A 22,844-nucleotide genomic window follows, 5' to 3' on the forward strand; every position below is an offset into this window, starting at 1 on the left:
ATTTCATTTGGGAGGAGGAGGTGGGGGAGACAAACAAAATCTCATAAAGATCTGTAATAATAAGTTATGAACCTTGCAATATTCATGAAATATCCTTTGTGAGATGTAGACCACTCAATGAATATGGCATTCTTAATAATGATTTGGATCATTTAGCTTTAAAAAGACAAGTCTGAAAGAGACATAAATACAATCTTTCAGTACAGATAGTGCAAAGAAGAGTATAAATTGTTTTGTCTGCAGTGAATGACAGGACAAGAAATAATGTTCTTAAAATGCAGCAAGAAACACCAAGTCAAGATAATAAAAGACATCTGCTATATGCCCAAAAGCCTTCTACATGCAAATGGATTTTGAGGATGGGCTCAAAAGCCTCCACTGTGGACACCATTTAAAACAGAGGAGCATCATTCAGAATGCCCCCCACAAAAGGGATGAGCAGGGATTGAGGGTGACAGCAGGGAGGGCAGGAAGCTGAGCACCAACTGTCTGGGTGAGGCCTAGAGGCAGTTATCAAGGTCAGCCTTGGTCCTGTATTTGCTGGGGAAGTCCACTGGGAGGAGACAGGTCCACTGAGCAAAGCCAAGCCCAGGGGTCAAGATGCAGCTCAGGATCAAGCGGACAGGAGGCTGGGTGCAAGTGTAGCTGCAAGGTGGCTGCTGAATGGCTCAGACCTGAACAAAATGACCTTGAACTCTGCCAACTAAACTCCTAAATCTGGGGAGTGTGCGCTGACAGCAGAATAGACAAACATCTGCATCCATAACCATCTGCACCTAACTGAATGGTAAATAGGTACAGAAGGTTGCATTGGGCCATCTACAAATCAGGGAGAAGGCCCTTCTAAAGCCCTTACTGGGCAGATTTTTTTGTGAATTAGTTTTCTGACATTCTGGATAGATTAAAAGATGCTCAGGGAAATGTTCTGGCCCTGTTAGGTCTGCTCTTAGGTATCCTATCCTGAAAACAGAGATGTCTAAGTGACCCGTAGGTGAGTGATGCAAGACTCTGGGAGGGTATAGGTGCCCCTTATATAGATAATAAATTCCTATGGTCCAAGCTAGCATCAGTAATCCAGAAGTAATAATGTTCCCTAAATCTCTTCACCTGACAGCTGTGGCCACAAAACAGCCACACAGCTGTTACCACAAATTAGGGTTGAAAGTATAATTTTTTAATCCCACAGGGGTTTTTTTTCTGCACAACAAAGCCTTTTAGTCTAGAGAAGGGATACTGCCATACAGGAATTGGAAGTATTGTAGCTTGAAGGTGATTTGTGCAAACTACAACACATGGGGAAGCTTTCGCTGTTGCTGTCTGTGCTGTATTATTCTTCTGTACTCTGTATACACTAACTATTCTATGAATCTATGATACACACCTGCTGTATGGTCTGTGTATCATCAGAGGACTGCAGTCTGCAGAGCTATTGCTGTAACACCTTTTAGAAACCTAGCTTCAGCTATTTTTTAAAAACTCCTAGATCTGTGTTTCAGTTCAGCTTAAATGGAAGTGTTTTCTCATATTAATATACACAAAAACCTCATCCTCATTTTGTAATATAAAACCATACATGATTAAATGTTTACCAGAGGGTTAATCTCAGTATATTAATCTCTAGTTTGGGAATATGATGGTTGTTTTCCAAATGAAGAGAGGAGCTTCCCGAGTCCCTTCACAAAGACGTCAGACATTTTGATGACTACATAGTTTCTCAGTAATGAATCCTCCCAAACCCATAGGAACCAAGGAGTTCATATGGATACAATAAAAACAGATTTGAATACATTTAATAAAGTGATTTACTTGGTATTGATGGGATTTAACAGCTGCTTACCCATTACTGAGTAATAACAGCTAATTTAATATCCATAGAAAGAGGAAAGAGGGTACTTTTCTAAATGCTAATGGATATTAACTGTTAGCATGCTCCTGACACCATTCATATAAGTCCTTTTATAAGAAAAGACAGAAACACAATAGCATACAATAAAAAGGAAATTGGACTCCTCACGCCAGTCCCAGATAGCTAGATACTGGAATCCAAGTAGTAAGTAGTAAACAGATAAATCTACCGTTGCACAGCTAAGCACTAAGACAGAGCCAGTCATGCCACAGTGAGATAACACACCTCTGGGGCATAGTGAGACATGAAGAAAAGCTGAGAGCTTTCAGAAAATGGAGAAGAGTGATTTTGTGCAGTAACGGATACTGCGTAGGCTTTGCTGTGAATTTGAAATTGTCCCTCAAGGACTAATTTTTGTTAAAATTAAGTAAATGCTGTAATGTAACGAATAAAGCACTGTGTACTCGCCAGTATGTGGAAAGACTGTGATCCCACTGAGAGATGCTGGTGACACAAATTGAGTGAGCAAAGCTTGAGTGATTTATCAATGTCACTGAAACCTTGAAATGGAATTACATTCTTAAATGTGCACTCTTCAAGTATATAATTTGTTACAATATATATAAAATTTCTCTAATATGGGAGGCTTTTTTTTTGCTTTTTTTTTTCCGTGGCTATGGAAAAAAAATGTATTTGAGATTTGTGCTGAATTGGCCATAGAGCAAAATTGCACAATTCTACATAGCAAAATTATATAGATTTTCTGCCACTTACTAATAGAAAATTTTATCTCTAGGAAGTTTAAGAAGTCAGAAACCCAATACAATTATTTCAGGGAAATACGTGTGCTCTGATGCTTACTGGAAGTATCCATTCTTTCTCCTTCTACCCAGACTTCTTACATCATGAGATGCTGAGAGTCCTGGAAACGAATTTTTAATTTCCTCTCTCCCCACATGTAAGATCTGGATCAGCAGTTTGAAATTTGAGTTATTCCACTTAACGAATTCGGTTTGTGATCTGTATATCTGTTTTTTGCATATTACCCTCCTCCACAGGAGTATATTCCAGAGAATACTTTTTTCCTCTGGTTTCTGTATGAAAATTATTTCTTCTTCATTTTCATTAATTAAATAAAAAAGACATTAATTAAGTCTTAGAAGAAACAACTTCAGAGGAAGAGCAGTGTGTTTCTGGAACCTCTAATGAGGGCATTGAATCACGATTTGGAGAAAAGTGAGTCTTATACTCAAGAGAAAAAGGAATAGAGAGGTGCTCGGGTATTACTATACTGAGACCATAGGATACCTTAGATATTTGGGGGATTACTATCTTAAATAGCTGGTTGTTTTGCCACAGGGGAGGAATTCTATGCTTCAGGCATTTGGTAGCTGCATTAACTGGTAATTTTAGGACTTCAGAATTCTAAACTCAGAGTTTATTTTACCAGAATGCTGCTACCTTTATGTGCCTTATTTCTCCTCTGGGCTATATGTGGCATTACCATTGGCACAGTTTATAGCATCTGGGTGGGTAATCTACTGTCTTATGTTTCACTTTTTACAGAAAGTCTAAAGTTTGAAACATAGATCTTATGGTTCTAAAACTGCAAGCTGGGAAAGTTTTGAGCAGAGGCATTGCTAAGATTTAAATTTTTGATACATTTTTAGTTTCTGTAAATAATTTTTCCTTCTCAGTGCACTTGGTAGTGTTTAAATGTTAAACATGGTTGGAACAGCTAAGGCTCTGTTTTAAATTCCCTGATTATTTGTGAAAGGGAGATAATAATGGGCCTTGATACTTGTAGTTTCCTAATAGAGATTACCTTGTGCAAGGTCAGAGATAAGAGGTCTCAATGACAGAAATCAAAGCTTTATGGCTTTACAAAACATTAAACCCAAGTTTTGGGGGGGGGTCATGTTGGAAGGCTCTAGCAATTTTATTTGAATAGCCTCTTGGCTGCTGCCTAAAACAAATATTAAGAAACTATCAAGAGAACATAACTGCATTCATCCAGTAGCATCATAAAATCTGATACATACTATATGCATAAAAAGATGTTTACAATTTTCTGAAAGTCTCAAGCTTATTTTGTTGTGTGTTCACCTCTTGCAGCCTCAGTGCTGGTTAGAGTGGAGACCAGAGCAACTGTAGGCAAGAATTTAAGCTACATCTGACTATTAATTTCCTCCTCTGAGTTGTTTTCTCATAAAACCAGGTCATAATGTTGATAGTGGTATTGACAGAACAGCATGTGGGGATCTAGAGGCTTGTTTCTCCACCTTCATGTGATGGAAAGTATTACCAACTAGGCAATACCAAAAAGCAGCAACTGTCCTAAATTTAAATGAATATGGGGAAGTATTTGGAAGATTTACTTATTTATTTTTTCAAATAAACCTGGGTATGGCTACACCTTTTTTTACTTTTGTATGTAAACTCTCTAAGGAGATTGCTTTTTCTGATTTACAAAGCTCTCACACCTCAAAAGGGACAAATGCACAAATTTGCTAAAATCCTTTCTCCAAATTCATCTTTCTGATACAAGTGTATACTCCTTCAACTGACCAGGAAAAGCAGGTCTTACATCAAAGGTAGATAGGTAGGTAGGTAGGCAGATAGATAGATAGATAGATATTTGCTGTACCCAGAAACCATTAGTGGCTTGTTCATGATGATGCCAAACAACCTGCATCTTTCAGTTTTGACAGTAATGTCCTGTGCCTTAAGATTCAGAGATTCTTTTAAGATTTTTTTGGTACCTCATGTTGGGAATCTGAGACAGGATCATATTGCCACACGTCTGGTGCATGAACATCTTACTATGGCCTACAATGTAGCTCTACTATGGCAAGTTACAGTGGGGAAGAAACAGACCATACACAATATGCCATCCAGCAATGCTGATTCAGTTATTCCAGGGAATCAGACTTCTGAAGAATACCTTGAAGGCACGGTACCACTTTGAACTTCTTCCTGGTTTGGTATAGTTTACACTTTTTTTCCTTAGCTTGTGCTTTATTACAATATTCATATTTTAATTACTGTTTTCTGCTTTGCGTTGGCTGCAAAATGAAACATATTGCTAGCAAAGTCACTTTTTATACTAACAGAAAATTCTAAATGGATGTGTCAGGTAAGTACTGTTTCTCATTACAAGATTTTTTTAATCTTATCCCATGATGATCAAATGACCAGAGAAAATGAAATAGGACATTTTTCTGATTTATATTATTTTAAAAGTTGTATGTGTATTTCTGCTTAGCATCTGACATTGCTTAGAGCTCTGTAAGTATTTCTGTTACCTGCTTTCTAAAATCCTATTTTCCCTTATGCCACAGGATTTGAGGGAGGAATGTATAAAGCTGAAAATGAGAGTTTTTGATTTGGAACAACAGAATCAAACATTAAGTGTGCTTTTCCAGCAGAAAGTCAAACCAGCGTCTGACCTACTTCTTCAGGTAGGAGATGACAATTTGCAGAAAGCAAGCTATGAGCTTTGTGTTTCTTAGAATTATAAAATATTTTTCTTCATTTTAAGGTTATGTCAGTAAGCAGGAAATGACAATTGATAGATTTAATATTTTAGAAGAATATCTGTTATCTATAATCTGATATCACTGAAACTGAAAGTGTACACTGATAAGCTATGGCTACATATTAGATGCATATGTGAAGAGGAGCACACCTGCAAAGTAACTTACTTTTTCGGTGTTTTTTCACTATGATAAATGGAATTATATGTGTTCATTATCCCTCTGTAGGGGAGAAGCTCTGATTCTTTAACATTCAGCTTGATGGTGAACAGTGTAATTTCCTGTGAGAAGACAGCCCATTTATTTAACTTTTGCCATATGTATTGCTTTCCTGGTTTCAGCTTACTTACAAGGACTTAAGTACATCTTCACAGACCTAGAGTGATTTTTTTTTCCAAATGTTTTATGGAAGGATATAGCTGAGAAACCAATTGACCCATCTCCCACTCCTTTGCCATTCTGGAATAAGAGACGTTTCAGTATCTCTTTTCATTTGGCAAAGCCCATTATGGTGAATGCATCCATTGCTCTGTCATCCTTTTGTAGAAGTAGGATCTTTGAAGAAGTTCCAACAAACCTGACCGTGAGCTAGGACAATAAATGAGGATTATTTTTAAAAACTTTGCAAGTTTCTAATATGACAAATTCTGGGTTTAGTAATCTATGGTATTTCTTATTAAAAAACGCAAACAAACAAACAAACCAACCAAAAAAACCCAACCAAAAAACCCCAAAACATTCATTTTGGAGGAGTCAGATAGGTAAGTGATGCTAAATAAGTATGTGTATCTTACCTAAATTCTCTGATGCTGTGCATGTGTATATCTCAACATAAGATTTGATCCTTGCACTGTTGCTAAACAGCTGAGGGCTGTTAACTCTCATCAGCTCATGATGTTTATTGAGGAAACATGGACTCCTCACCAACTGGTGCTTACAGGCAAGGGAATCCCAGGGGTGGCAAACAGCTATACTTACATACTGCAGAACTGAAGCTTGGGCAGAGGCCAGGTTACCATCATAGGGATCTGGGTTCTTGTGTTATCCTCAGGTTCTTGTTCTGTCTGTTTATTTTGTGTTGATTTAGGTATTGCTAGATCAGGACCTTCTCTCTTCTAATTGCTTCTCCCTTGCCCTAGCTGTTAAAACACTTCTTATGTAATCAAAAAAAAAATGGGAAAACAAAATAGAACCCCAAACCAAATAGACAAGAACCCAAACCAAGAAAAAACAGACAAACAAAAAACCCCAATAAACTTGTGAGTTTTCAGAACCTTGTTTGTCCTCTGACTTTACTCCAGACTTGAATAAATAGTATATAGTCTGTGATCTTGCAGTCTGAGATGTAAAATCTTAAGAAGAGTGTTTCCTTAGGACTGAAATTAAGCAAATACTGTTGTCTGCCTGCATAGATTTGAGGCACTGTTTGTATTATGTCTTTTTGGAAATGCATACATACCAGATTTAGAGTAATAGCTGAATACTTTTTTTTTGAACTGTTGCTCTACAGAAGTAGAGTACTAAATGTATGGTTAAGGACATTCCTGTTAAAGCATGACCCTAATCAAAGTGAATAGGCAAATACTGCTAACTGGGAGGAGAGACAGGCAGGACACAGTGTTAATGTCACCTTTTTGGTACTGTCTGATACAATACAGTTCAATTTTATGTAATGCTGATCTCATCTGAGGAGTATTCACACTCAGTATAATTACAGTTTTTGAAGAATGCTGTAGAAGAGGGTATGAGCTAAACAAAAAAATTATAATACCAGTTGCTTTTTCTGCATATTGACTCTGTGATGTGGTTGTCTGTTACTATCGAATTATTCTGTAATTGACATTAGAAGACTTGTATTTTTTTGTATATTTGGTTTTGAGCAAATATACCATGATTCATTTGTCTTCTTAGGAATCAAATTACTCACATTTTTTTCAATGAAAGATTGATACCAGTGTTTTGAATTTGACTGCAGGGTAATGGCCTGTATACCAGACCAATATCACTCTATTGTTTTAACTCATGCTTCTCACACAATTGAAAAGACAAACTTATTACTACCAATTTAAAAACGAAAACAATAACAAAGGAAACACATGTAGTAAGGTGTTTATGACTGCTGCTGTGAAAATGTTATTAAAAATATTACATTTTCATGCATTTACGAGAAGTTTAAGTACTTAGGAAATTGAAGAGTCTAATAATGTTTTAAATGAAATATGTGTGTCTTCTTGAGACATGTGATTATATATATTGCCATGGTTAGATATAAGGAAGAAGTTCTTCACTGTGAAGGTGGTGAGGCACTGGAACTGCTTCCTCTAAGTGATAAATGCTCCATCCCTGGCAATGTTCAAGGCCAGATGGACAGAGCCTTGGATGACAAGGTTTAGTGTGAGGTATCCCTGCCTATGGCAGGGGGGTTGGAACTGGATGATCTTAAGGTTCTTTCCAACCCAAACCATTCAGTGATTCTATGTAAGTTCTTTACTACTAGAAATTTTTGTGTGCTTACTGCTTGTAGGGTGTGAAACAGGGGATATGTCACTTCCATCATGAAAAGATTAAGTAATGCAGTCTCTGCAAAATGTAAGGTGGAGAAAGAGATAACTTGGGCTTTTTTTGTCACCTCTTTGGGACTGTAAACAATTTTAAAAGCTACCCTATCTTTCTGGGGACATTCTTTCAAGCTGAAGTGTCCGATTTACAGAGCCAGTATTAGGGTAGATAAATAAGGAGGAGCTTGATCACCTCTTTTTAAAAATAAATAAATAAATAATTATTCAGGCAGTCTTCTCTCTGAAGCAGCTTTCTTAAAATGTTGAAGCCTAGGAAAAGTGTTTCTGTCTCAGAACCCTCTGAGGAAGAGCAATAGTCATAGTTAAAAGCTAGCACAGAAGAGCAATTTCTGTCCGAGCAGCCTTCATTTTTTCATGTGGTTGCTAAAAATTGATTAAATTCTGCCTGTCTTAGCAAGAGGGGTTTGGGAAAGAAAACTGGGAGCTCCATTTTAGTGAACCACTTTATATTTCATCTGCAAGTGGGAGAAATACTTGGGAATAATAGACAGACTAAGATTTAAATTTGAGTATAGCAAAACTTATTGGAAGTGAAGAGAGAAATCTGTGGAGGTGATATACAGACGGTTGCTGAAGGGATAAGAAAATCCAAAGAGAAGATACAAGAGTAGGAGTAAGAAGTCTTAAATGAAACTTAGCACTTCTGCTTTGCCCATGTACAGCAGCTATGAATTATTTTTAAATGCAAATGTCAATATCACTATATTTCTGTCTTTGCCTTATTTTTTCTAAATGATGTACTGTTTTCTTCAGAGAAACTTTACTGAAATCACCAAATTAGAGGGCTCTTTCATTTCTTAGATTTGGCATCTTGTAGACTTGTTTTGTAGTTGGGTATGGACTACTCAGTTTTGAGACAGATCTTTTCACAGATCTTTCTCCTTGTTAGCCCTCTTTTTACTCATGCTTGAAAATATAACTAATGACATTGAACCAATTTCTGATGTTAAATATCCTTCTATTACAACAATGTAGACTTGTAGAAAGTTACTAATGATAACAGGGGTCAGGGTTTGCCTTCTCATAGATATTGCCATAATTTGTTTATATTTTGTTATCTCTGTTTACATAAATTCAATGTGTTTGTAAGCTGAATTGGTCCCATGGATGATGTCTTGCTTTAACTTTTCACCCAGAAAGCTGTTGTTGCAGACTTTTTATGAAGCATGTGAGGAACCATTAGTGAAAGGTGTTGAAAAGTGGCAAGTAAAGAAGACCCTAGGCCCACTGTAGGAGAGGACCTGGTTCAAGACCATCTTAAGAACCTGAATGTGTACAAGTCTATGGAACCTGGTGAAATCCATCCGTGGGTCCTGTAGGGGCTGGCAAATGAAGTTGCTAAGCCACTGGCCATCATATTTGAAAAATTATGACAGTCAGGTGAGGTTCCCGACAACTGGAAAAAGGGAAATATAACCCCCATTTTCAAGAAGGGGAAAATGGATGACCCGGGGAATTACAGAGCAGTCAGTCTCACCTCTGTGCCTGACAAAATCTTGAGCAGGTTCTCCTGGAAAGCATGCTAAGGCACAGGAAAAACAATGAGGTGCTTGGTGACATCCAGCATGGCTTCACTAAGGGGAAATCCCGCCTGACCAATTTGGTGGCCTTCTATGATGGGGCTACAGAAGCGATGGACAGGGGTAGAGCAGTTGATGTCATCTACCTGGACTTGTGTAACTACTTCCTGTTAGGGTGATGAGGCACTGGAACAGGTTGTCTAGGGAAGTTGTGAATGCTCCATCCCTAGTGGTATTCAATGCAGAGCCTTGGGTGACATGGTTTAGTGTGAGGTGTCCCTGCCCATGGCAGGGGAGTTGGAACTAGATGATCTTAAGGTCTTTTCCAACCCTAACTATTCTATGATTCTATTATTCTAAGTAGCAGCATTTATTGAGTTGATTTATTTGATTAAAGAAGTAATAAATTTTTCCTAGTTGAGAAAGTATAAAATAATATTTCTAGTCATAAGATTTACAGTACCTCTGATCCTAAACTATATTTTCATAGCCATTTTATTTCTATCATAAAAATTATACTTTATCAATCCCAGAACAAAGCAGGTAGGACTCTTCAAGCATCTATTGTCTCATGTGTTTCTCTGGCTAGATTAGTTTAGTTTAGTACTCATGGACCATCCATATTGTTTAATTTTATGTCTAAATTTTTTTCTAGAATGCTACAGCACAGTTCACTGAATTCTCAGGACATTTTAAGTAATAGCTGCTTTGTTATGACTGCATTGATACTAGCTTTTTTAATAACCTGACAGCTATATCCTGACATACAAGACAGAGTACAGCTGTATGTCCTTCGATGGGAATTGTACAACTTAGCAGGAAGGGGTGAATTGCACCAGCGACATTATAATATATGGGAAGAAAAAGAAGGCAATTAATTGCCCTAAAATCTGATAAAAGGAGATGGAATATCTAGCCGCAGAGTCTGAATCTGACCTCTGGTTCAGACATTATTAGGTATGATGATGTCTGAATGCAGAGGTTAAAAGTGAAGTTGCGTTTACAGCAATCAGATAGATTAAGTATTTCAGAAAGTAGGTATTTGTGGCTTTGAAATTAAGCTAAAGATCTTTGTGCACTATTTGAAAACAGTTTGTCAGTAGTCCAAAGTATATTTCAATAACTGGATCATTATACACTGAGCAGCAGTATAATTCCCATCTCACAGAAGCCAGCTACTACTCCTGCCTTGTGCCTCCAGGCTCTTCAGAGAGCAGGCAGACTTGAGACCAAGATCAGCAAATTGTATTTAAAGTTTTGAAACTCCTGCAGTTGACCTGCTTATTTCTTTACTTCACATTTGTTCTTTTGTATCCATCAGATTCTCAGGGTACTCTCATCTGCAAAGCTTCTGAAAAGTTTCAGTTTCAGAACAAACTGGCTTTTCCTTCTCAGTAAACATATAAATCAGGTGTAGCAGTATCTGTAGTGATATTTACTTTCTCAGAAATCGGGACTGGTGGCTTGAAGGAGAAATTAATCTCAGGTCTGCTAATTGTTTCAGCAGTAGTGGAAAACTTCTTAAAAGCTACCTCAATCTCAAGGACTTTATCAATAGACAAAAAGGTAATCACATAAATCTAAAGGAGGTTTGACATATATTAAGTTTAAACTAGTACATTAAACTTTATCCAAGAATTGCATTGCCAGACGAACACCTATTAAGGAGTGAGGTGGTGGTTTTTACACCGTTTGCAGCTCTCAAAATATTTCAGGCCACAGCCCTGCTGCAGTGCTTTCTCTAGCTCAAGGTTACCAAAGGTTCACAATTCCTGTCATGAATATCCTGTCCCAGGAAAGAGCATCCAGTCTTGTAGCAGTGTGAAGTGATAAGAATACTTCTGTGTATCTCAGGAGATACACAGGATTAGATAGTGGCCTACTAATGAACACTTAAAGATTTTTGAGATTTTCAAGAACAAATTAAAGGAATATTTCTTCATGTGAAGATGCTGATGTCATAATTTTTAGTCTTGCATTATCCCAGTAAACTGGTACCTGCTTTCTATTTCTGTCACGTCTTCACTCACCAATAATATCAGATAAGACAGAAATACACAGCTTCGAATCTCTGTATTTCGTCTCAGTTTACATCATCAACATGTAATAATACATTATAAACCGTATTTCTTAATTGTCATGTTTGCAGCTCCAATTATGTGCTGAGAAAACAATCCAGAATTCAAGTATTCACTAAAGCCTACTGGTTAGATGAATGGGTGACCAAAGTCAGTTATGAGAGAAGGAAAGGAAATATCCCCCCTCCAAAGAAATTTCATCTAATCTCCCTAAGCCATATGACCTAGTTCTGAATGAACAGCAGCAACATAATACCTGAAGGAATTAGGGTGGATATCTGATACCCAGCCAGGTCTGGAAGGAGGACCTGAGATAGGCAGATGTTTGGAAGAGCACTGAGAATCATTGGATATCATCTGCCACAGTGGCTCTCTACAGGCCATCTCTAGTCATGGGGACTTATACTCATGTGTAAATCACAGCCATGGTGTGTAGATGTCCAAGAAGCTTTATGAGATCCCTTGAGTGAAGTAGCCGAGATGGCTTTCCTTGTCCCTGAAGGACACCATTCTCTAACACAGCAAATCCAAGCATGCTCTTTTTTCACTAAGGAAAGTGTAAAACTTTCATTCCTAAAATAAAATGTTTGCTAAAATTATTTGCTGGATCTAAACCTAATCCAGGCTGACAAAATAACATCACAAAAAATTTTCTTCTATACCGTGGTGTGATATATAAGAGGAGAGGTAGGGCAGTATCCTTTACAACATTTAAAACTAAAGAAAAACAAAGAACAGTTAGAACAGCTAGAGGTTCAGTGGAGAACAGTATTTTATTATGAGGGATTTAGATCAACTGATCTGATAGATCTCCTCCATCTACAATTTGTATTTTGTTTGCTTCTTTTCTTGTCAGACTGTTGTCCCTTATTTCAGTACCTAAATTCCTACCAATTTGCTCTCAAACAAAAAGAAAGCTAAAGCTCACTGGAAATATAGATCTGATGAGAGTGATAATGCTTTTAAGACAAATTTACTCCCAGCTGCTAGAATTTCTAATGTCCAAGTACTTCAACTAGTCTTGAGAGGTTCCCAAGGAGAGCCCTGAAAGGCTTTCCATATCAGAATCACAGAACTGTAGAATGGTTTGTGTTGAAGGGACCATAGAGATCATTTAGTTCCAGCCACCCTGACATGGACAGGGACATCTCCCACTAGACCAGGTTGCTCAAATCCCCTTTCAACCTGGCCTTGACCATTTTGGGATACAATTTAAATATATATATTTTTAGATAGCAAATTTAAAATGAGCTTTTTCCATTATCCCCATGATAAATTTCTAAAGCGATACCAAAAACAGTAAATCAAATGAGCAAATAATCTTTAGGAAAGACACAAGTGATCTTTGGTGAAGCTTTCATGAATGATTTTGATTGAACACAGCAGTCTTTTTTTTATTTTTAAGTTCTGAAGAAATATATAGATGTTTTTTCTGAAGAGCAAAAACAGTTTTTCAGAGTAAGCATGTGTGAAGGAAACCTTGAGGCTATGCTGATGTGACAGGCCTTAACAACAAAAGTAAGATTTTACTGCCTTTTCGTTTTTAGACAAAGAAAAATATGCAGCTGACACTGGGTGAACCATAGATTTCTCTTTATTTTATGCATAGATTTTTATTTTCAGTGATGATACACATGATGGCAGGAATCCAATATGATATTTGAAGCCCTAAGCAAGTATAGGGGTAGAGTTATTAAGTACAAGAATGTTTTTCATGGTTTTTCCCATTATCGTGTACATTCAGTATCAGAATAAATGGAAGAAAAAAGGAAGGAATTCCATAGTACAAAACAATATTGCTATACTCCTTTCCAAAATTGCCCTGTGCTTCAAATTTACAGTAAGTGTTAAAAAGATATGTTTTTTTATTCCATGAAGTTAAATCTAACCTATAACAATGCTTAACCTGTTGGATGCTTTTTCAGCCTGCTCTGTCTTTTATAACCAACAGATCCATGTTTTTGTCTGGTATTTTTCTAGGTTTGAAGTTTAAACATTTTTTATAGATATAGATATATATTTAGTGTATTTAAGTGTCCTGGGTTCAGCTGTAACAGTTATTTTTCTTCTTAGTAGCCGGTGCAGTGCTGTGTTTTTGACTCTTCTCAGAACAATGCTGATAACACACTGATATTTTCAGTTGTTGCTAAGTAATGCTTACCCCAATCAAAGATTTTTCAGACTCATGCTCTGCCAGTGAAAAGGGACTTGGAAAGCCAGGAGGAAGTAGAGCCAGAACACCTCACCCAAACTAGCCTAAGGGATATTCTGTACCACAGCACGTCAAGGGTCATTCATTGAAGTTTCCTTTCTAAATAGAAAAAAATCTTTCTCATTGACGTTTGGATAGCAAAAATTAGCATGGATTTGTTCTAATGTTATCCAGTATGTGATATAGTAAGTACAAACCATGTGCTATATATAAAAGGGCAAGTTCATCTTATCAGGTCAGCTTTTAAAGCCTTCCCAGTTTGGATTTCATGGTGGAATAAAATAGTATCCACTGCATGCCCTGTTTAAATATAACATGCACAGACCACAGGTGTGCTAGATAATTGATTTCTCATCACAGTGCATATTTCACACTCTGTAACTCCCAAATGAAATACCAAAAAATGTATATAATTGAATGATTCAGAGATTCAGAGGACGGCTTCTTGTTGCGGTAAAGTGGGAATCTATTGAAATTCTAAAGCAGTGTAGAAATATAACCATTATTATTAAGGATATGTCATTTTCTTATTGTACTAATGGAGTTAAGTATATAGTTAACTTTTGTTTTGTTAAGACTTTGAAACCAAAGTGAGAGATAACTATGCAGAAGTGTGTATATGAAACAAAAATGGATAAAGGATCAATTTCATCTTTTATTGCATTCAATACATATAAGACTTCGTTTACATTTTACTTTATAACTGTGGGATATACTGTTATTTTAGTGGCACTTCAAACATGAAGCAATATGGAATTACAGCTCTTTTACTTAAAATTGGTGTGCCAATAAGTACTCTGCTTGGTAACATTTAAGCTGTTCAGATTATATCACATCAGTGTAATTTCCTGGTAATTTTAAATTACACATTCCATCAAATCAATCAAACTAACATTATGCTAAGTGGGTTTTAGCACTTAAGATTACTCATTAGGTATTTTCTGTTATGAAAAAAATCATTTTCCTGTGATACACTTTATGTTTTGTATACTCCTATGGATACTGCACAAAGAAGAAGTAGAATAAAATGGTATTCATAATGAATCATAAAACACCTACTGAACCGACCCCATCTTTTACTATTGAATTTTACTAATGCTCTCCTTTGTTTCCCAAACGACCTGTCTTCTTTAATGATGGTTTGGATACTGGTACGATTCAAATCCTCATCCAAAGGCCATGACACTATTGACTAGGTCTCTGTTGACTTCGCTGAGAATGTGAAATACTGTATTGCAAGATAAAATCAGCACGTAGGTTCTTAGTGAAACTGAAGAGTCCATTAGTGCCTTAACTCTTGAATTACCATCTGGGTATCTCTCTTGATAAGGACAAGCTAAAAGGAAAAGTTTCCCTTGTCATTAAATCTTTAACAGTGTGATATTGACAGACTTTATTCTCTTCGTATTTTTAGCATTTTTAGATTGCATTCATGCTCATTTCTTCCTGTGGATGTGAGCAAGCCATGTTTCATTACTCACTATCCAATGTCTGGGCACAGGGAGGAGCAGTGATTTGTCTGTGTCCTGTGTGCATTACAAGGGCATTTTCAACATTAAGAATTAAACTCCATCTTACTGCATTAGAAGTATGGAAACCAGACTGCCAAAGTAATGGCATCTTGAATTAATATCAGTGCTTTAGAATTCTCAAATATACACCACTCTTCAGTTCATCTTTCTGGTATACAGTTTCAGAGATGAACTACTTACTTTTGCAGTGTTTTGATCGTAAGTTTTTTTATTCAGTCATATTTTAAAAGCAGAAATGCTCAATCAATTTATTTTTCTTTTTTTTTAGTTTCCATTGCTTACTGTGAACTCAATTTTTTTTCTCTAAACAAGCCTTGTATGCTTTTTCATGTACAGTAGATACAGGCACAGGTCTAGTCTCAATGACTATGCATTATAGATATTTACCATGTGAACATGAATCTGAGATTAGCACTGTATTTTAGAGACTCATTTAAATTTATTCCCCTAAATGGTCCTTAGGAAATCTTGACACTAATTAGAAATATGGTTACTCTCAGCTCTACATCAGTTCATGCTGGGGATGGACTATTCATTAGGGACTGTAGTGACAAGACAAGGGGTAACGGGTTCAAACTTAAACAGGGGATGTTTAGATTGGATATAAGGAAGAAATCCTTTCGTGTTAGGGTGATGAGGCACTGGAACAGGTTGTCCAGGGAAGTTGTGAATGCTCCATCCCTTGTAGTGTTCAAGGCCAGGTTGGACAGAGCCTTGGGTGACATGGTTTAGTGTGAGGTGTCCCTGCCCATGGCAGGGGGTTGGAACTAGATGATCTTAAGGTCTTTTCCAACCCTAACTATTCTATGATTCTATTATTCTAAGAGCATAGTTTGGCCCAGGAGCAATGACTGACAATTTTCTTTTTTATGGCATTTTCTGCCTGGCTACAGCAGTAGGATTGAGTTAGAAATGAATATGCGGAATGCAGGTCTGTATCTTCATATCATACAATATGGTGCATCCTCCTTGTTGGTACCAGCACTGGCTGTCCCACCTCTCCTGTGTTTCAGCTGTACTTGCATGGCCAGGCTGATTGCAAAATCCTTGTGTAGTTTCTCACTCCAGAAAAGGTCATTGTAATTACAGAGGACTGAAGCCAGGATTTGAGGTGCTGGTTCAGATCATTAGGATCATACTTTGTCCTGCACACAAGCCTTGTGATTTTTGTCTACCAGAATAAATGTTGCAGAACTTGATCTGCAATTTGGAAGTCTTGTAGTCAGATTTGATACTTTCCAGAATGAAATACCACAACATATGTACACAGTGACCTTTTAGAAGCTTTATTTCTGAAAAGCGGCAAAAGTTAAGGAAGTCTATGGTACAGTTCCTGAGCTGGCAAAAATTCTTTCAATTTCAGTAAAAGAAGTGAAGCCAGTAATTCTTACCAGCTGGGAATCTGCTCACTTATTCTTTCTAAACAATACCTGAGGTAAGTGCTTTGAGGAAACAAGGGTAGAATGAAGTACTGTGCTCCAGGTATTAAAGAAAATCTTCCTAAAAAGTCATTCCTTATTTGAAATTATTGTTAGAGCCAAAAACAATGCATTAGATTTGGAGAGAAAAGCCTTAAACTAATGATAAAAGCATTTCTTAAAATCCTTCCTACTTTTAAACTCCTCAGTCCATCTGATATTTCAACAATATTAAAAAAAAAAAAAGAAAGAGGAGGGATGATGATGCTCTCTAAATGCATAATACTGAGGGAAGGAAAATATGGCTTATTCAACATTAACCTTGACAAATTCCTGCTCCTGTCATTTAAATGAATGAACCTTTCCCATCTCTAACTTGCTGGACCTTGGGAAACAGCAGAGAGGAAGGACTGTAAAAATGATGCTCATATTTCTTAAATTATTCTTCTGAGTAAAAGAATTATGTCAGTAAGATCCAAATAAGGATGAATCTGTTCACTTGAATCACCTGTTCACAGCCAATAAAATTCCATGTGAAACAGTGCTTATCCTTCTCAGTTGCTGTGTATTGATCTAAAACATCGCTGAGCTTTCTCTCTCCTTTTCCTCCTACAGGCAAAAGGTTAGAATTAGATAATAGTATTAATTTTCCAGACATCTGCACATGTTTTAATAGCCTTTAGAAGGTTTGAAATGGTTTCTGTTTGACCACCACAGGGCTAAAATGCTATTAAGACTTATATTGTAGCAATACATAACAATCATAGCCCCATAGTTCAACATGGCAATAAAAAAGCTAATTTATTTTATCGGAGATTTAAATTTATGTGATGAACTCCCCTCTCAATAGGAGCCGTAATACCACTCTAAAAAATACCACAGCAATTCATATTTTCAAAACCAGACAAAGTACTTGCAGTGACCCTTGTGTATGTATTTGTTCTGTGTGCTTGTTGAGTGTTTGCATATGTGTTTGTGTGTTCATATAATACCATTTACCATTCCTGAGACCTTTTTAGTTCTTCTGTTTCTTCATTCTTTGTCTCTTTTTTTTTTATCATCTGACTCACAGGCTCTGCAGGAAGAAAGCTATTAGCAGATCCAAGGCAGTCTCCAATGTTAGCCTTTTTTTTTTTTACCACCCTGAAAACTGGAATTTTGTTGTGGAACAAAATGATTACTGCTTAGGTAAATTGAGTTTAAAATAGCTTTTAAAATAGATGTATGCAGTTAATAAGGGTATTTTGAAAATCTGCGAAAGAAATATTTAGAGCGCAGACAGTTTTCATTTCCATCTATATGCTAGAGGAAAGCTTCAGCTTATCCCATTATAAAGTGATAAAGCAGCATTTGATGGCAGCAGCTTCTGTGATAAAATGATCATGGCAGCACTGAGAACGAATCTAATAAGGGAATTGATCTGTAGATTCCAATTCTGTAAGAGACAACATCGATCAACATAAATGTCAATAACAAGATCGTACTGAGTTCTGCCTAATTCCTTTAGATGATTTTGGGGCATAGTCAGAAAGTGAACGTGAAAATGAATTTTAAACTGCAGGAATCACGAAAACAGACCAAAATTGTGTTGTGCTACCAGGATTATTACTGACTCTCTTACCATCACCAATTTAGCAGCAAGTTGAAATTAGTGAGTAGTATTTAAGCAGATAATGATTGATAATGCGATGTCTGTTGTACAAGCGAGACTGAAACATCAGTACTTTTCATCTGTGCTTTCATGTTAAAGCATTTCTTAAAACAGTGAAATAATAAAAAACAGTCCACTTTTTTACTGCTAATGTATAGACAGCATGTGTAAGCCATGCCTTAGAAGATTAATGGTATAGTTCTTCCTTGTCACAGGTGTTCAGTATAAAGTTGTTTCCTAAACTGATTCTGACCATGCTGAAATGTTTGTGAATACATTCTCTGATGTTCCAGTACTTCCTAGCACCTGCATAATGTTGGCACTCATTTAGCGTAGTGGAATTAACATAGTAATTAGTATTAGATCAATAGAAGGGCATTTACTAAAAGCATTTACTGTTTTGACCCAAATTATGAAGAAACAATATATACAAATATGTACTCAAGAAAAGGCTTAACTCTTCTGCAATATTATTCTCATAAAACTGCTGGTTTACCATACTCCAAGGAGTCTTCCATGAGCAAAAACACTGAAAACATTTATTTCATTAATTATTTACATTCTGACTAGCTGATTACCGAATCACTGATGTAAACTGTCGACTTTACAGTAATTACAAACCACAGGGAACTTTATACAGACATTTTCCTAAGAAATTAAATTAGCTCATTTTATTATTATTGCAATATTTACAGAGTCCTACCATAGCGTTATTAAAATGAGAACTAACACTTTGAAGTCTCAGAGCTTGAAAACACTGATAGAGTTATAAAATGAAAAGTAGGATCAGGGAATATTACTTTATGTCTTTTAATGTAACTTTTATTTAAAGCAGTTTATAAAAATTAATAAAACTAAGAGATTTGGAACAGGCATAATTTTAGGCTTACGTTAATGCTGCAAACTCTCTGAAGAATACAGAGAGATTATGTTATTTATGTTTATGCATTAAATATGTGCTTAATACCTCCCAATTTATACCCTAGGATGTAAGTTTCTAACCTGAGTTACTCTGGAATCTAATTTACTGTTTTTTTTACCATCTCTGGATGGCTTAATAATAATGGAGAGCCGCAAGCCCAGAAAATCTGAGACAGATGCAAATGAAACCTTTGTTTTATTTTTTTGTGCTGGATTTGCCTTGTTAACAGGATTTGCTGATGTAGTTTTTGCACCCTAATCTTGTATACAAATGTTTGTAATATCATACCTATGTACTTTGTCTTGGGTGTTGTCGATTAAGTCTCAGTAAACTTGCCTGGAGCATTTGCCAGTAGAACTTGACAAACCGCTATTAATACTGGGTTTGAATTTGAAGTCTAGCATCTTCTGTATCACAAGGCTTCTAGGTTTTTTAGCAAAGTCAGCCTAGTAGGAGTGAAAACCAACAAAAACAAATGGGAAATATGAAAATGGAAGTTTCATGGAAGTATTTTTATTAAATTAATGGAAAATCAAAATCCACTTGACTTGAAATTCCTGGAATAGCTGTAAATTTTCTTTTTTTGTGCTAAGAACTGATTTAGCTTACTGAAATGTATTCTACAGTTAATCCTTTAATATTCATTTTATGCATAACTTCCTGCTCTACCACTGAGCAATACTGCATGTTTATGATTGTTTCCTATATTTAACATAGCTGTAGGTAAGACCAATAAATAGCAGTCTCCAACTGCCTGCTCATGCCACTGTAAGATTTATCCTGGGGTTCACTTACTGTGTATTAACCACCTCATTCCACCAAAAATAAATACTGTAGCTATAGTGGTAAATCTCCTGTGATACAGCTGTTGAGAACCCTAGCAGCAGTATACAGCACAAATTAATTGTAGTTACCCTGTCAGACAAACCTTAGCATATAACCAGATATTAAATATGAAAGACAACATGCATGTTGGTACTAAATACAGTGGTGTATAAAACTTCTGAGTTGTTTTGCCTGTTCCAGACTGAGGTGTATGACATTGCGTGTTGCACACTTTTGCCAGCTATCGCATATCTTTTTTAACTGCTTGGTCTGTAGCAACAGAGAAGTAGAAAAAAATAGCTTAGTGTGATACTTTAAGTTTACGATCAGAAGTTACATGTTTTGCCTGCACAGAGGTATATTAGTAGCTTCTAAAGGTCTAAGAAATTATGAGCATATATTTATTTTTGGTAAGGAAGGTGTGTTTTAAATGTTCAAAGGCTGTTAGTTCCTCACTCAAATTTTAGCTCCAACAGTTGGAGAAAGGAGTTACCTAAAAAGTAGTCTGCGCATTGCATGTTCTCCTAGATGTCTCTTCAGACTAACTCCTGTTACCCATACTGCAGATCTTTATTCACTTTTTCTAGGGGATCTTCTGAAGCAACAGAAGAGGGCAGGAAGAGAGCTGTAGTGAACCTCTGTTTACTCCCATGCTTTGCTGATACTTTGCCATTTTGTTTTTGGTGCTTATGGAAGTGCACTAGTACAGATTGACTGGTCATGGTTGCTCTATGTGCAAGTGAAAATACAAGTCTGAATATTTGTTGCAGAATAATCTCAAATAGACAAACCTGTAAACATGTAACATTTTATAAACAAAATATATAAATCGAGAATTGTTGTGTTGTCCTGTTACTACAAGGGAACCTGAACATGGACTCAGAATGCTACCCAAATGCTGAGGGCAAGAAAAGTTAGTATCTTAACTTAGTGTTTCTTCCTTTGAAAATGCTGAACTCCTCCTCCCTTCCCCAGACTGACAGTTGTTTTCTTATTTCCATATCCTTTAAAGCTTGGTCTGTTTTTAACACACTTGTGAAAATGTAGAGACATAGACCTATATGATGTTACTATGAAGCCTGTATGGCCATATTTTATTCCCAGAACTGGCACGCAAAAAATCACATTAACTGTTTACTTCTGTGCAGAAATACAAAAATCTTTTTTTTCTTAAAAATACTTAACTTTCTCCTTATTTCAGAGTATTTAGTGTATAAGAAGTTCTCATTTCATACTTTGAGCAGTGCATGTTCTTAATCTAGGTAAGTTCTGATGGAATAAGTGTTCTGTCACTTCCAGCTAAGCATCCCTCTGCAATGTATCTAAGGCCTAAAAAAAAATCAGGATTTAGTATTTTTGTATAAATTGTATTTCTGCATAAACTAAACTAATACTATGTAAATAGCATACCTAATAATATTTTTTTTCTTTTTTAGTCTGCTGTCTTCCATGCTGTAATGGAAATGTAGTGCAGAGTACTATTTCTGTAAGACCTTTGAAACTAAAGCTCATCATAGATTAATATGTGATTAATTCATAGCTGCAGTCTGCTTCTGATGGATATAAGAGTTAAAGATGAAAAAGGAAACAGGAAAGTGAGACAGGTCAGATGATTGGGAAAAAAAATCAGCTAGAAAGAGCTTTTTTCTATCATGAGCCTCTATTACACCTGTAAAGAGATGACCGTATCAGCACTCTTCTTGTGTGGCACATTATTTTGCATGGGTTTGGTGGAATTACTAGGATGTAACTCATTTGGTACAACAAGGGTGGAATTGGAGCAGTGGTGTTGCTGTTGTTGTGGACTTTAGGGGAATCTTCTTTGTGCAGAGAATTATTAAAAACAAGTAGTGTGAAGGCTACAGAAAAGGTATTCCCTGGCAGTCCAATTACAGTGGTCAGGTCATGTAGGAGAGCAGTCTGTACAGGTGTGTGATGCCTGAGATAACAGCCAAGATAGGAGGAGGTCACATACAACAAACAAACATTTACAGCTCTGGCACAGAGCACTAGGATTAAAGTGTCTTCTTAGACTCAAGAGAGGATTTCTTCTTTGTGAATGATGGACTTTGGTTCATGTGAGAAAAGCAAAGCCAATTGATTTAATAGCAATTAACTCATCCAATATTGGAGAGCCGTTACAGTTGGTCATAATTCATTGAAAATTGTTCCGGCCGGCAATGCTGCAGGCCATTAGATGTTTATAAAAAGAGATGGGAACTGATAGATATTCTGCACAGATACAGTCAAGAAGCAGAATAGTTAGGGGAGTCTCTCTGTAATATTGCCTCATGCCAGCAGGTAGTAACCTTCTTTTATCTTCCTAGAAAGCCTTAATAAGGATGCCTTTGGGGGGAAGGGGAACTGACCTACTATTTGATGGATTGATAATCTGCCTGCTAGATAATTGTATTTCCTATTGCACTTGATATAATAGTTTTCCACCTAAATTATCAGTTACTTTGGTTTTATTTTTTATGTGGATTTCAGGAGTTAATCTTGACATTGAGCCGTAAAAGGCAAGGCTTTTTCTGCATCAGTGTCACAGGTGAAGAAGGAACTTTTTGCTGCTGGTCACCAGCAGCCAGAGAGGCCTACTCTGCCCAGGCTTCTGTATCTCTCAGCACCCACTTTCTGTAGGGGCATGGATCCAGTCTAGCTAACATGCTAAGAATGTTTTACTTCATGTCTGCCCTGGCAGTACTCAGTAGAGGCTAATTTCCAC

At 36.6% G+C, this 22,844-nt stretch overlaps 1 protein-coding gene across 1 annotated transcript in view; it reads left to right on the forward strand.

The window, feature by feature from the left end:
- Positions 1-22,844, forward strand: part of NCKAP5 (NCK associated protein 5) — a 388,757-nt gene that overhangs the window by 292,279 nt on the left and 73,634 nt on the right. Inside the window, exon 10 of the mRNA XM_005153771.3 lies at positions 5,188-5,307. Within this exon, the coding sequence (XP_005153828.2) occupies positions 5,188-5,307 (120 nt within the window). The remainder of the gene's footprint in view (positions 1-5,187; positions 5,308-22,844) is intronic.

The sequence above is a fragment of the Melopsittacus undulatus genome, chromosome 4 (genome assembly GCF_012275295.1).
Source record: "Melopsittacus undulatus isolate bMelUnd1 chromosome 4, bMelUnd1.mat.Z, whole genome shotgun sequence".
NCBI classification, from domain to species: Eukaryota; Metazoa; Chordata; class Aves; order Psittaciformes; family Psittaculidae; genus Melopsittacus; species Melopsittacus undulatus.